Consider the following 13,368-nt stretch of genomic DNA (forward strand, 5'->3'; position numbering starts at 1 on the left):
CTTGGGCAGCTACAGCTCCTACCATGACTTCTACTACTCGTTCGTTCGCTCGCTGGGAGTCTATCTTCCGAAATAGTCCGCTGACAGCGGAGCGAGCTTCCAGTTGCGGTACTTATACGTTGCAACATCGACTCCGATTCCCGGCAGCCTGCAGTCGTCAGAGGCAGAATCTACTATCGATATTAGACGGGAAGGCCAGTTTCGTATTCTCAGCAGAAGTCATTATCCGGGGCTTCTCGTATACAGCTCGGTCGTATATTGGTCTCTACGAGATGGAATCATTCTGATTTCTGAGTCATGAACTCGCGTCAGGATTTCCGCTTCATCGGGGCTTGGCTTGAGATTATCTTGCCGCATACGCACTTCAGGAAATCCATGTCGTCTTTCTCTTGACGACAATGAGCGCTCGGTTCTGGAAGCATTTTACCGCAGCGGGGTTTCGGGGCCTCGGCGGGAGGGGACCAGGCTTCCTACATCGGAGTTCGATCGGGTCGACCGCGCTATGGGAAACAGGGAAATCGATTCTTTTCCGAGAACAATGGCGAGCTTCTACTCGGCTCGTTCCGGAGGAGCCCCCGTCACATTTCAGAGAGGAGCCGCTCGGTCAGAGGGGGAACTTTCCCGCAGCACTTCGCAGGGGATTCGGGCAGAAATCCGACGCAGCTCCCGGTGATTCCCACTCAGGCATGAGTAGCTCGCTGCTGCGAGGAGCGTCCGACCGCCCGATCCAGGTCAGAGGTCTTAGGATAGACGTGACGTGAAGTCAAGTCCGGTCCGTGACGACTGATTGAGTACTCCTCGAAGGTACAATAAGACATCCTTGACAAGCAATATGAATGATTTCGGAGCCAAGAGTAGGTGGGCTGAGCTAGCGACAGGACAAAGAGGAGAGGAACTCACAGGGATAATTACGTCCCAAAAAGAACGTGAGGGTCCGCGTGTTTGCTCTGCTCAAGGCTCGATAGGAGGTCCGCACTCCTCTGCGGTGAAATCAGGGCTGTTACTGCCAGGTCTAGCAGGGTAGCTTCTTTGTGGCAGTGACCACATCGGCAACAGTCACGAGTTGAGTAATCTCCTCGGTCCTCAGGTCGGAATCGATGAGAGGGGGTGAGCTGAGTCGAGGCCTCGAGATTGAGAAACTAAGGACGAATGCTCGGCAATCCGGAGGTCATGTGGAAAAATCCATCAAGGCTTCGGGATCTCCTACGTATCTTGTCGAACTCGGTTCCTAGAGCGACTGGATGCCGGAAGAACAGACAATCTCGCGAGCGCTCTCAGTATGATCGCAAGTCGCAAGACTCGCAACTTCGGGAACGGAGAAGCGGCATCGCTCCGCCTCTGCCCTCAGAGAGATACCCAAGACGCGAACCCGTCTTGCTGCTTCTGTTTCCCCTGCAAATCATTCAAGTCGTCGCTCCGGGATTTTCGCTTCTGGATGTCTCGGACAAGAGCTATCGGATCTATTTCAGCCAAATCGATTCTCTTCACTCCACACTCCAGAAGCATTTGGGGGAGCAGAGCGCATTTTGCACGTGTAGTGCGGTAGTGCGAGTGCAGCAACCGTCCCGTCAGATCGAGGTATCCCCGACCGATCCCAATCTACCATTTCAGGGTATGAATCGTCGTCTAACGTAACCGGAGATACTCGGGAGAAATCGCCCTCCGGCTGACGGGACACGGAAGGCCGTAGCCTGAACCCTCGATACGGATCAGCTTTCAGATTCGTATCGCCGATCGCCCTCAAATTGGAGACCCAAAATTAACTCGGATTGCCTTCCACCGAAAGACAATCAATGTCTCCTGCTGTCAACCCGGCCATCCGCCGATGAGTTGACCGCCCAATTGGCTTTCCTGACCAATTGGCCCGATCTGCCGGTTTCGGATAATCCACGTCGAATCAAATTGAGCCTCCTCATTGGTCGACTCGCTTCATCAGCCATGAGTCTGTGAGCTTCAAGGTGGCCGGTGATGCTTTTGTCTAAATTGTAGTGTATCGCCTGAGAAACCAATTGTTGACCTGTACTCTGACAAATCGATCAATTGTATACAATCGCGCGAATTCGGATCTTTCACACCTGGATATTGAGGATGAAACGAAAGCGACCTCACTTAGACTCAAGTACTCCCTCAATTCGGTCAGCTGGCCAATCAAAAAAGTTCCGCGTTTGATACAAGCAGGAAGTCTCATGGAGACTTCGGCTATACTTCTTAGTTCCGATCCGCTTATGGCAAGTTCAGTCCCCAGGCGGCTTCTCTCACTGAGCGTTCAAGCCAAGATGTCCACTAAACGGGAACATTTTTCGCGGACTCCTTGTGGAGGTTGTGCGAGAAGTCGCGGAAACTTGCACGGAGTCACGAACCTCCTATCGATGTCTCTTCTTCTCGGCTCTCTTAGGACTCACCGCGATAGACCTCACGGAAATTGGGCGCGGTTCGGAGATTCATACGCCGGATCAGATGAAAAACACGAAGGTCAACCTCGATTTCCTCAAGAGTCATTGACTTCCGAACAGCGAGCTCTGATGCGGACAACGAAAGTGTTGCCCACGCAACTTCGCACGCAACGAGCACAGGTTCTCCTGTCTATCCGCCAGCTGTTTTCTTTCTATCTCGCATCCCATGTTCCTCCCAAGCTTGTGGGAAGACTCTGCAAAACCGAGGTTTCAATCACCGTGATCTCTCTCTCTATCGTAATCAGCCTCACCCATTTGTAGGCTACGGCTCATGGAACGCTGCACTCGATGCCCTCCGCTGCCCAGGAAACATTAGCTATTCTGGAGGGAAACTCCGTCACAGATACGGCCCGGCTCTTTGCTAACACAGGATCGCCGCGCCGGATGGCGGCTCCGTGACACTCTTATGAGCTTGTATGGGCAGATGCTGCGTTCCCCCCTCCTTCCTCCCCCTTTATACATGGATCAAAGGGTATTTCCCGAGTTCCATGGATTCGTCTCGTGTAGAGCGTCACGCCAAGCAATATTAACGGGTCATTGCGTCAATTTTCCGGAATTATGTAGTTACGCAGAGTAACAGTAACATGTTCAACAGCGATTCGCTAACACATGCTGGATCAGAAGGAGGAGACGTCTTGGATAGCGCGAACGCCTAGAGCTCCAGGGATCCGTAAACGGCAAGATTCCGACACCAGGGAGGACCTCCGGAAGAAAGAAGATCGCATCGGTCTCGATAAGACTGAGACTCCTCCACACCTCGAGGATAGACAGCGTCACTTGAGGCTTTCACCCTTCGGGGGAAAACACCGTGAAAGGAAAATCGCAGCATCAGATGTTCTAAGAGGGAGCCCGTAGAGAATCCTAACATGACCATCAAGAAGCCAGCTTAGAAATTCGTGATCCTGCCCTAAGGGGATCGAAACTAGAATATTCCAACGCGCAGCGAGATCGTCGACGGGAATCCTCGCATATCTCGTGAGATATCCGAACGTCCCGACTTCATGGAGTCTCTCAAAAGGTTGCCATTCCCCTTGGGGAACGGGAACTGGTGGACTCGATTCCGCCAGGGCCATCGCTTGATCCCGCCTCGGCGTAATCGAGATGTGGTGGAAGTATCCGTCTTATAAGCTTGATCTCGGGGAGTCGAACGGTCTCAGGCTACTTGGTATCCTATATACCCATGTACATTCGAGAGTGCCAGCTCAGCGTCTTCACCTCGATTCCCGATTATGAGACGCCCCATCTTCGATGCGCCCCATCGTCAACATCGGATTGTTCAGATGTTCCAAGCTAGAGGCTCCTCTTCTGACATGTTTTCAATTGTACGTGTATACTTGCACGTCCTCCATTCACCACAGTACTTCTCCGCGCACCGCGAGCGGATACTTGCGGCGATTCCGCGTCACGCTGACGGCCGGTGATCTCGAGAATAGACTTGCGTCGCGCCGGAATGCTAGTCTAAAAACGTGCCTTTCGTCGTTCAATCGATGCAGGGGCAGCCCCCTCGATCCACGGCAGCCGTGTAGAAAGTTCATGTTTTCGACACTTAAGTCGATTCTGTCGTGCCCCCTAAGCGTCGGTCCCCCGGCCCGGATAGCTCTGCTACCGGGACCAAGGAATGGATGAGCACACCAGCCCACTGACAACATTCTCTTGGTGAATCTTCCCTAGCCCGCGCGACTTTTTGTTTCGATCTCCCGGGGGAGGAAGGAAACTGATATCAGGTATCCGTCTTCCACGAGGCTCCGCTCAGAACACCATCCCAACTGTCAGGGGTTGATCCACAATAAATCTCGACGTAACTTTCGAGTTGGGAAAATTCTGATTGATTTTCGTAGGTCTGACGGCGCTGACGCGGCCGAAGCAAGATGACGTCATGTGCCATAAATGAATGATCTAACAGGAAGGACTGTCGCTGATGAACGGGCAGCCTCCAACTACAGGGCAGGTTTTGCGAGATGGATGAAGCAGATGGGCAGTCTCTGATCGACAAGGTCCCTAATACACAGGCGTTTTTGAGGGTGGGAATAGAGGGACAAAGCCGAGTCGTAAATGGGAAAAAAACCTGTCAGGGCGAGTCTTTAGTACGTTGTAGGTACTGATCTGATTGGTTCGATATTGTTCACCAGAATTAAGGACCGACTCGAATCATTCGTCAGTTGACGCTGGACGATTCAGGACGGGCAGTCCCCGCTGAACGGGCAGCTTCTGGATGGCCGGAAAATAGAAGCGCGGGCCTTTCAATGTGAATATGGATGGTGAATGCAACCTGTGTAGCTCGTTTCCCGGAGAAAAGGGAGAAGCATGCACGGACCCCGAAAAGTTGGAGGACGGAAGAAGGGATGAAAACTACGAGACGAACGAGAATTTCGGGTGGGCCAAAAATAAAAAGCTTATGCTTCCCACACGTGATACCTCTGAATCGCTGTGCCATCCCTCGATGGCAGCTTACTATTGACCAGCTAGGAAATTTCGTTCCGGCCTTCCGAGCTGTGCCAACCTTTTAGACGGAACTCTAGGATCATTGCGTACCAGGCATTGCGCCATTAACCATCGTCAAATTCCGTGCGGAAACTTCAGGTTCTGTTGGTTATATACGCTGATCGCAGGACTCGTCTAGAGGTTTCCTTCAGCTTCAGAGTGCAGCGCTTCAATGTTCCGGTGTCCGGCTCGTGAGAATAGAGATTCGCTGCATAGGATTGACCTGCCCGGCGCTACAGTCCTGCGGCTTTCCGCCAGGTTCACAGAAAAAGAAATACCACGGAACGAGAACTCAATTTCTTAGCAGAATCAACAACAAGTCCCCTATTTATCGCAAGTTCGATTTCATATTGTACATGAGGGCCCATCTCGGGTCGTGGCAATGAGTTCCCGGGAGAAGAAATGTTATTCGCACATGAACGATTCCAAGAGGAGATCAAGCTTCCCGCGGAGCTTCAAACACTGATCAGCGATGGCTTGCCGATGATCGATCAAAGGCTCGAGAATCTTTTTGTTTTCCGTTGTCATCGAAAGCGCTCCCTGGAATAAACGATATAGTTTCCTCAGATTCTTTTCCTATCTATGACGGCTCGGAATCGATTCAAGTTATGTTAGAGGATTGTTCCGATCGAATACCGGCGGAGCTTGGACAAATATTTTGACGTCCAAGCTGAACGAACCTCCTTTTCCGCAAGAAGGTACCGCAGCCATCTCGTCTGACCGTAGACCGAGAGGTGTTTCGGTAGATCCCGACTGTAGAAGATCAGGTTATAAAGTTTGAGAGCCTCGTCGCCTTCCAAGGCTTCGACGACCTCCTCGATCGTTGACTCGGAGCATAGGTTTTCGTCCATTAGCCTCTCAAGAGATTTGACGTCGCCTTTCAATGCTTCTTCGACAATTTCTGTGGAGAATCATTTAAGACTTTACGCTTATGGGTCGGACGTGGGCTTTCGGAGTGTTCCGGAAAGAGCTCAGCTGGACTCGCGATCCTCTCGCGGAAGTATCCATGCGGATAATACATCCAGGGCCTATGGATTAAGCCTCACCCATAAGTTGAATTGCTGTACACTCGGCTTTCACACTATCTACTGAGGCGCTATCGCTCTCTGCCTCTATGACGGAGTTCGTCTGCGATGTTGTGCGGATCCTTTTGCGCGGTTGAGGTTTGCGGCTAGTTTTTCGCTGCTGGTCGATCTGAAAACGAAAATCACCATTAGGGTACTGTTCTATGATTCGCAATCGTGAGCATCTTTCACGGGTCCGTCGATCTTGCCATCTCGTTAGGGTAGCCCGGAAGGAATGCTTCTCCTAGGCGGTCGCTCCACGAATACGGGGATCTCGCTCGGGCATGTCGAGACGAGTATGTGATAATAAATGATGATCGAAACTGGTATGCCGAGCACATTTTCTGAGACTTGCTCTTGCCCTCTACTTCGACCCTCCGAGAATCATGGTCGATACGCGGGGTACACCGGTACCTCTGAGGTGATGGAGAGATGCCGATATGCGCTTTTTCGTTCTCCAGAAGCCAATACTTGGGCCACGGTGCAGTCACCCCGCAGTGATGCATGAAGCTCTCGGCCGGCAACGGAGAAACCGAGTTTCGGATCCCCTCAGCCTCGATTCTATTTCACGAAGCTTCGATTCCCGCTCGAGTTGACTTTGGGAAACATGTGAGTCGAACAGCTGGTAAATGGCAACAGAGCGGTCGGACGAGGCTATTAGGAATTTTCAGTAGCTCTTGCGCTTCTCTCACATACTGCTCTGTAGCGAGCGGATTCCAGACAAGCACGCCATCGATTCCTGAGGGAATGATCTGATGTCGAAGCGTTCATTTCGCTTACGGAGCGGAGCAGGCTGACAATGCTGTTCTATTCCTCACGAGACTTACCTCGAGTTGCATGTCTTCCTCCAATCCGTCTTCCATATCGGAATCCTTCTGTCTCAACTCTATATCGTCGGGTCGCTTCTTGGCCTGCTCAACCATACCCGTCGCATGGAATATATGACTATACAAATGTTCGATTTTAGGGACACTCCAAGCTCCACGCGTTCGCAGGAGAATACTCTCGTGGACTCGCTCACGTTGTTCTGCTCGTTTACTACGGTAGTTTTGTTTTGGTACCTGTAGCAGACGCCAATCATAATCGGGGTGAGAGAGAGCGCTGATGCTGATTCAGAGCAGACGTCGTATCATCGAAAACGAGAGCGGGTTCTGCGAAAACTCTTGTGTTGGGAACTCGAGGACAGTTTTGCCCCGGGACAAATTAGTTCAAGGTTGTGCTGACCGGCGGCTTCCAGAATTACGGCTCAGCCTGAATCTCCCTATCTTGGAATAAACAACCGTCCAGCAGATGTGATGCCGGTCTTGTCTGCAGCGGGCTCCTCGCGCCCCCTAGCGTCTCGACGATAATAAACACAATCGGCATCAGTCCTCAGTTGCAGTCTCCGGTGGGAAGTCGTGACAGTCGCCGGAAGCCGATCCAGGCGAAAACACAACTTTTTTCCCCAGATTATACCCTCGAGAGAAGACAATGGCTTTAGCTCGGAAACCAGGTGTAAGTTCGAAGATTTCTCCGTTCTCCATCTCTGTGCCGTGCGTAATATCAGCTACACGTTCCTTCAAAGTGCTGGACAATTCGGATGAAGTACTGTCCATGGTGGTCGATTTCGAACGACATGGCGAAGCTTCTCCTCTGAGGAGCTTGACTTTGTTGCCTCCTCGCTCGATTCGCACACACCCTTTGAATAGGCTACACTCAATCTTTGAATTAGCATCGATTCTGCGATTTCGTTTCTACATTATTTGGGATAGCTGAGTGAGAGCAGAATATTATGTCCGGGCCGCGGCAAGGAACCATGCTCGGTTCGATCATTGTTGTACCCATAGCTTTAAACGTCCCGATCGAGTCTCAATCAGTCCCCCTCATCGCCCAACATTCGATCCGCAGACTCGTTTGGCCCCGGAGGTGAATCGCATCCTGTACGTTCGGAACCTGCCGTACAAAATCACAGCTGAGGAAATGTACGACATATTCGGGAAATATGGTGCGATCAGACAAATCAGAGTGTGAGTATCAGTAAATCCTACCTCCCAGAGTCTCTGCAGCGGGGCATTCTGTACTTTTCCTTCAGTCTCCTCAGATCGCCTCGACTTCGTGCTGCCTCCCCTCTCACCAGACGGGGCTCGTTCGAGACAAATCTATGTGAACATGATAATGGTTTGACACAGGCTTGAGACTTGTCGACTTGAGATAAACACAATCTCTCGCCTTGCAGAGGGAACACGGCGGAAACCCGAGGCACGGGGTTCGTGGTGTACGAAGACATCTTCGATGCCAAAAACGCATGTGAACATCTCTCCGGCTTCAACATGTGCAACAGATATCTCGTCGTTTTATACTATCAGCCGTCGAAAGCCTTCAAGAAAGTCGACGTGGATAAGGGTGCGAGTGTCATGCAAACATAGGCCATCAACTGTCTTCACCCTTAACATGTATCAATAAACCCATGTAAATATTCCAATTCTCCAGAACTAGCTCCTCCACTTTTTTCGCATTCGCTCCCCCCGAGCGGCGCTATCGTTGAATGTTCCGTCAAAAACAGTGGACATACTTTTCGCTCAGAAGTAGGATACTCCGGAACAGTCACAAGTTGAGAGCAAATTTATTCCAACAGCTCGTACGATAATCCATTCACGATATCAATTGAACTTTTATCGATCATCTGCGGTCGTGCTGATACCAACCACCTCAGCACCCCATGGTATCATCAATCATCACTCAATGAGCCTGAGGAAGCGCTTTCGGAATCGTTTTCTGAGCTTCGCATAGCCTCTCGCCCAGCCGATAGGCACACCCTTTGTTCCGAGCTCGAAGCCTGATTTGGCCTTCGAGATTCCCGTCGTCGTTCCGAGTCAAGCAAACATTCGCAAGAGCTTCCTCGCCGAAAAGAGACTTTGTACAAAAATTAGCAGCAGCGAATCCACAATCATTCTCGAGGACGGCCTCGTCGGTCACGATAGCCATACGAGCTGATTCGGCTATGTGCGTGATGAAAGCGCGAAGGTCTTTGATTGGAGTGCTGACGGGCACCTGGGGACGAAAAAATCATAGTTTCGTTCCACTGAAAACTTTCCAAGATGTAACGAATGATCACCAACCGTGAGTGGATGAAGCAGGATTGAAAACGACTCGGATTCCACTCACCAATCTCTCCCATTCAAGCTCCAGCCAGAGGCGCCGGAATTCACCATCGCTACACCTCTCCGGTACTAAGAAGTCCAGAATGTTGACTTTTATATCATTCAGGACTACGATGTGCCTGTCCGCGGTCGATCCCTGTCGGCAAGCACAGGAATTCAGAACGAGCACGGCTCAGGTACAAAAATGGTTTGAGCCAGGATGATAGAGATTTAAGAAGGCGTATAGTCGTCTGAACATGGATAATGATCCGCTCCGGTGACCGGGACCTCACGGCAAACTCACTTTTATGTCGTACACTATCGTGCCGAATATGAGACCCGTCTCAGTCCCATTGACAGTAATCAGTGCCCTCAAGGTAGTGAAATCCTTAGGAGCCAAAATCACAGCAGCGGGTCTCTCGGCGATATCCTTGTTCCTTTTGCCCAAAACACACAATTCGAGTGTACAATTTTGTAGAGTATCGTCCGTCTGGTTGACAACGAGCACGTCTAATTCGAGGCTGTGCGCATCGACTGTCAAATAGGCCTCGGCGTAGACAGGATCACTTCTACCGGTCAGTTGCCAAACCTAAAGGTCACTCAGAATTAGGATTCGCTCCACAGGAACGGAGCATATTCTGTGGTAGGCTGAGCTCAATCTACGCCCAAAATCTCGACGCATGCCGAATCACTATACGGATTCATTTGGAGGCGATGGTGCTCACCTTGGAAAGAAGAGTATTCTCAAATAATCCTTTAGGTGCGCCTAAATTCCCCTTCACAGCGATCTCCAAGGACTCGTCTATCAGATTCTGGAATTGATAGAACTCGTAATTGATGCCGCAATGTGGCGAAGATAACTTGCCAGCCTGGGAAGCATGAATGAATGAGCAACCGTCTCCATCGAGATAAATACCTTGGAATGATTCTCCTTCCCCCGAGGGTTGAGCATTCTGAATGAGATGGATTCGTCGACTTGTTCTTCCTTCAAAACTCGATTCTCCGGCCATTCGAAGGAAACAGATTTATTATTCCTAACTCCCTCCGTGCTCAGCATCCGATGTAAAGCATCTCTCGTCGTGTCGGTGTCAAGAGCAGAGCACTGAAATGAGGATGATCTTCGATACTCGGAGCGGCTTGGAGAATCGTTCGGACGCGACGGTTGAACGGGGAGCTCACGATCGCGTGCATGTCTCGGAGCGACTCTCATTCGAAGACTGATCAACAAGAGGCACAAACCTTGAGCAGCATCGTCATACACTGATGCAGTCTGCGTCGATCATCCGCATTCGCAGCAGCCTTGCCATCGGCTAGGCCTTTGACAGAATCCGCTAGTCTGAGGCAAGAAGTCACCACCATCATTGATTGAGCGCATATTCGGTATCCCTGAGCGTCTTTCGGCATTCTCGTCGAAACTTTCGCCAGAGCTCCACAAACACTGGTAGCGAGGAAGAATTCCCCGTCGATGAAAAGCTTCCTGAGCGGGAAGTTTGATTTCTTCGTCGGAGTGTCTGAAACAGTAAATCCTCATCGAAGAAAAGCCCGGGCTGACTCGTTCTCGGATCCTTACCTCCTGAAGAACATCTGCGGAGGCGAGAACCTTGGTCACCACCGCTCGAGATGAGCGGAAGTCTTTTCGAGCCCTACCTTGTAGCTCGCTGAACACAGATTGACTAGCGTAGGTCCCATCAGCTGTGACTCTGGTCGTCGTCTTGGAATTTCCCGTCTCCGAGACTCCGTTGCTCGGACAATCGCCGTTTGCAAGCTCATAGGAGTCCGAGATCTTGATCGGGAGCTGTCGAAAATTACGGACGCTGAAGCTCCGGGAAGATCTTCTCGCCGTTCGGGAGATTCAATCTGATGTTCGATTGCGGCAAAAGTCCGCGCAAACGCAGAGCCGCGCGACTCACCTCACCAATGCTGGACTTGATCGCGTCGACGAAGTCTTCAATTTGAGACGTCTCCGTACAAAACTCCCCCATGAGCCAACACGCCTGCCGCAGTACTTTGGCATCTTCCAGGAGTCGAAAAGACGAAATGAGTTCCTCCAGCGTCGTTCTGCGCACCGCTGGATGATGCGTCAATGTTTCGCGCAGAAAACGTAATACTGTGAGCGCCAAGGAAGGCTCATCGGACCAAACGAGCTCAACGAGCTGAAAGAACGAGGTTCGTTATTCTCAGGCCGAGTTCCGGAATTAGCTTCTCCGCTTGGGGGAGGGAGGAAGACCGCATTATGGAGCGAAGGATCCCGGAATCGGCTCGAGACTCACACAAGTGACTATCGATGAAGCCGTCTCTGGGATGTTCTTTACGCATCGGTGTAAGGTCTCCACTATCATTTCTCGGCATTCAACGCTCGTCTGAGTCGAGCGGAGTTGTTTCTTGAGTATCTCCACATAGTCCTTGACGCTCCTCGACGTGACGAGTTGCAAACTCAGCTCCAATGTTTGACGCTGAACTTTGGAATCGTTCGCGTTTGTCAATACCCGGAGCAGATCGAGGACCTTCGGAAGAAAAAGAGCTACCGTCATCGGAGTGAGCCAAGAGATGGTATTTAGTATTCCGATATACTCCGAATTCGGCGTGTTCACAACTCACCATGTGAGTCAAGGCGCGAGGTCGCTCATCACAGAGTTTTTTCAGTTTGGACAGCACAATCAATTTCACATTATTGTCAGCTTCGGACACAACGATATCGATATAGACTTTCGCGGCTGTGTCCGAAGCATTTTGACTCGTCGAAAAAGTCGTAAAAGTCCAGGCAGCTTCCAAGCGAACCGCTGCGGACTCGGAAATCGTAAGAAAATACACTAATGACAGGAATCTCCATCTGCAAGAGAATCGGGCCGCTTATAAAATCGCTATTTCACACTCCTGCAGCCCTCGCATAGAGGCTTAGAGCAACTGGGTAAAAGAAATCGAGCGCTATAAATCTAGAGGCTTTCACGGACCGTTCATCGGGGTTCTTGAGACAAGCGTGGTATATCGTTTCCACTATCCTGAGCTGCATCTCGGTGGAGTACTTAATCAGAGATTCACCCGACGACTCCACGAAATCTAATGCCTTCGTCTCGTCGATCTCGCGCAGCGCTATGAAAGCATTTTTCTTCGTGACCGTGTCGTGCTCCGTCTCCAGCAAATCACCTGGAGTCGAATGGAATATGGAAGAAAATTCATTGAAGCAGAGTAGGTGACCCTGCGGTTGGCTGACTCTGCTCGAATTCGTTGAAAATACGTTGCGCGCTAGTATTTCGAACTCACTTATGATGCGTGATGCCTCAGGCACTAAAAATGGCTGATTCCTGTATATTGCGAGCACGCACAATATGGCGTTCTTCCGGACGTAGGTGTGCGAGTGCTCCAGACACGCGAAAATGCAGGGGACAAGAGGTTCCAAGATTTCGCAATACTGGATCTTACAGAGGAGCCGCAACGTGGATCCCCGTATGAACTCATTCGGATGCTGCAAATCCTGAAACAACCGCGAGGGCTGGTAGGTGATTGATTCGCATTGGCGTCGATTGAGATTTGAAGCTGCGAACTTATGACCACTGTCTCTCGACGCAGGACCCGGCTGAGCGACAATCTCAACCGGCTCTTTCCGAATAAGCTTGAGGCGAAGCGAACGAAAGGAATAGGAATCATGCATCCGTTTCTCGACCATGAGGGAAGCAGCGGGACTTACGCGTCTGAAGGAATCACACACTAGAATCATTTCGGGACGGAGTTTCCCCTCGGCATCGACTTTGGGGACAATCTGTGAAATCGAGAAAATCACCATGATATTCTGAGTCTTATGGGATCGCGCACGCCCTGCCCCGCTTAATTCCTTCGTAGAACTGGGCAAATCGTTCTAGTCTGACCTCCCAGAAAAGCAGCAGTAGTCTCTTGATTGCGTGATCTCGAGTTGGTAGGAGAAACCTGATGACCGTCATCAGCATTGAACTGCCCAGTCGCGAGGGTTCCGAAAGGTACATATGGATGACAGCTTCCAAGGCCCTGCGTTTCGTATCCAGATCTCCTTTTTCTGAAAGAAATATCTGTTGATTGCTCCATCTACACTGATCGAGGCTGCTCGCAATCATTATTCTTCCCTTCGACTTTCGGCTTCCTCAATTCGATACTCAGTCAGTCAGCAAACTCACCGATATCTGCACGTAGCCTCATATCAGTACAGGAAGCGAGTTGGACCTCCGGTATCGGACTCACTAAAGTGAAGCAGGCCGAGGCCTGCTTCTCCGATTTCACCAT

The 13,368-nt window shown here is 50.8% G+C and overlaps 3 protein-coding genes across 3 annotated transcripts; 1 reads left to right on the top strand and 2 right to left on the bottom strand.

Annotated features, from left to right (window-relative positions):
• Positions 1–5,248: 5,248 nt before the first annotated feature.
• LOC100908262 (uncharacterized) lies at positions 5,249–7,016 on the bottom strand. Its single transcript, XM_003740901.1, has 4 exons — positions 6,826–7,016; positions 5,981–6,128; positions 5,615–5,835; positions 5,249–5,474 (listed from the first exon to the last, which is right to left on the bottom strand). Exons 1-4 carry the CDS (start codon positions 6,919–6,921, stop codon positions 5,340–5,342), a joined length of 600 nt encoding a protein of 199 aa, XP_003740949.1. The 5' UTR covers positions 6,922–7,016; the 3' UTR covers positions 5,249–5,339.
• Positions 7,017–7,358: 342 nt separating this feature from the next.
• Sf3b6 (splicing factor 3b subunit 6) lies at positions 7,359–8,457 on the top strand. The gene is made up of 3 exons (XM_003740902.1): positions 7,359–7,492; positions 7,886–8,004; positions 8,214–8,457. The coding sequence occupies exons 1-3, from the start codon at positions 7,469–7,471 to the stop codon at positions 8,401–8,403; spliced, it is 333 nt and encodes a 110-aa protein (XP_003740950.1). The 5' UTR covers positions 7,359–7,468; the 3' UTR covers positions 8,404–8,457.
• A 259-nt stretch (positions 8,458–8,716) lies between these two features.
• On the bottom strand, positions 8,717–13,368 carry LOC100898886 (coatomer subunit beta). Its single transcript, XM_029110774.1, has 15 exons — positions 13,263–13,368; positions 12,981–13,144; positions 12,803–12,874; positions 12,379–12,589; positions 12,069–12,261; positions 11,716–11,947; positions 11,388–11,621; positions 11,028–11,270; positions 10,765–10,912; positions 10,357–10,628; positions 10,034–10,219; positions 9,843–9,929; positions 9,422–9,706; positions 9,143–9,274; positions 8,717–9,028 (listed from the first exon to the last, which is right to left on the bottom strand). The coding sequence occupies exons 1-15, from the start codon at positions 13,366–13,368 to the stop codon at positions 8,717–8,719; spliced, it is 2,877 nt and encodes a 958-aa protein (XP_028966607.1).

The sequence above is a fragment of the Galendromus occidentalis genome, unplaced genomic scaffold, assembly GCF_000255335.2.
Source record: "Galendromus occidentalis unplaced genomic scaffold, Mocc_1.1 scf7180000077089, whole genome shotgun sequence".
NCBI lineage: Eukaryota > Metazoa > Arthropoda > Arachnida > Mesostigmata > Phytoseiidae > Galendromus > Galendromus occidentalis.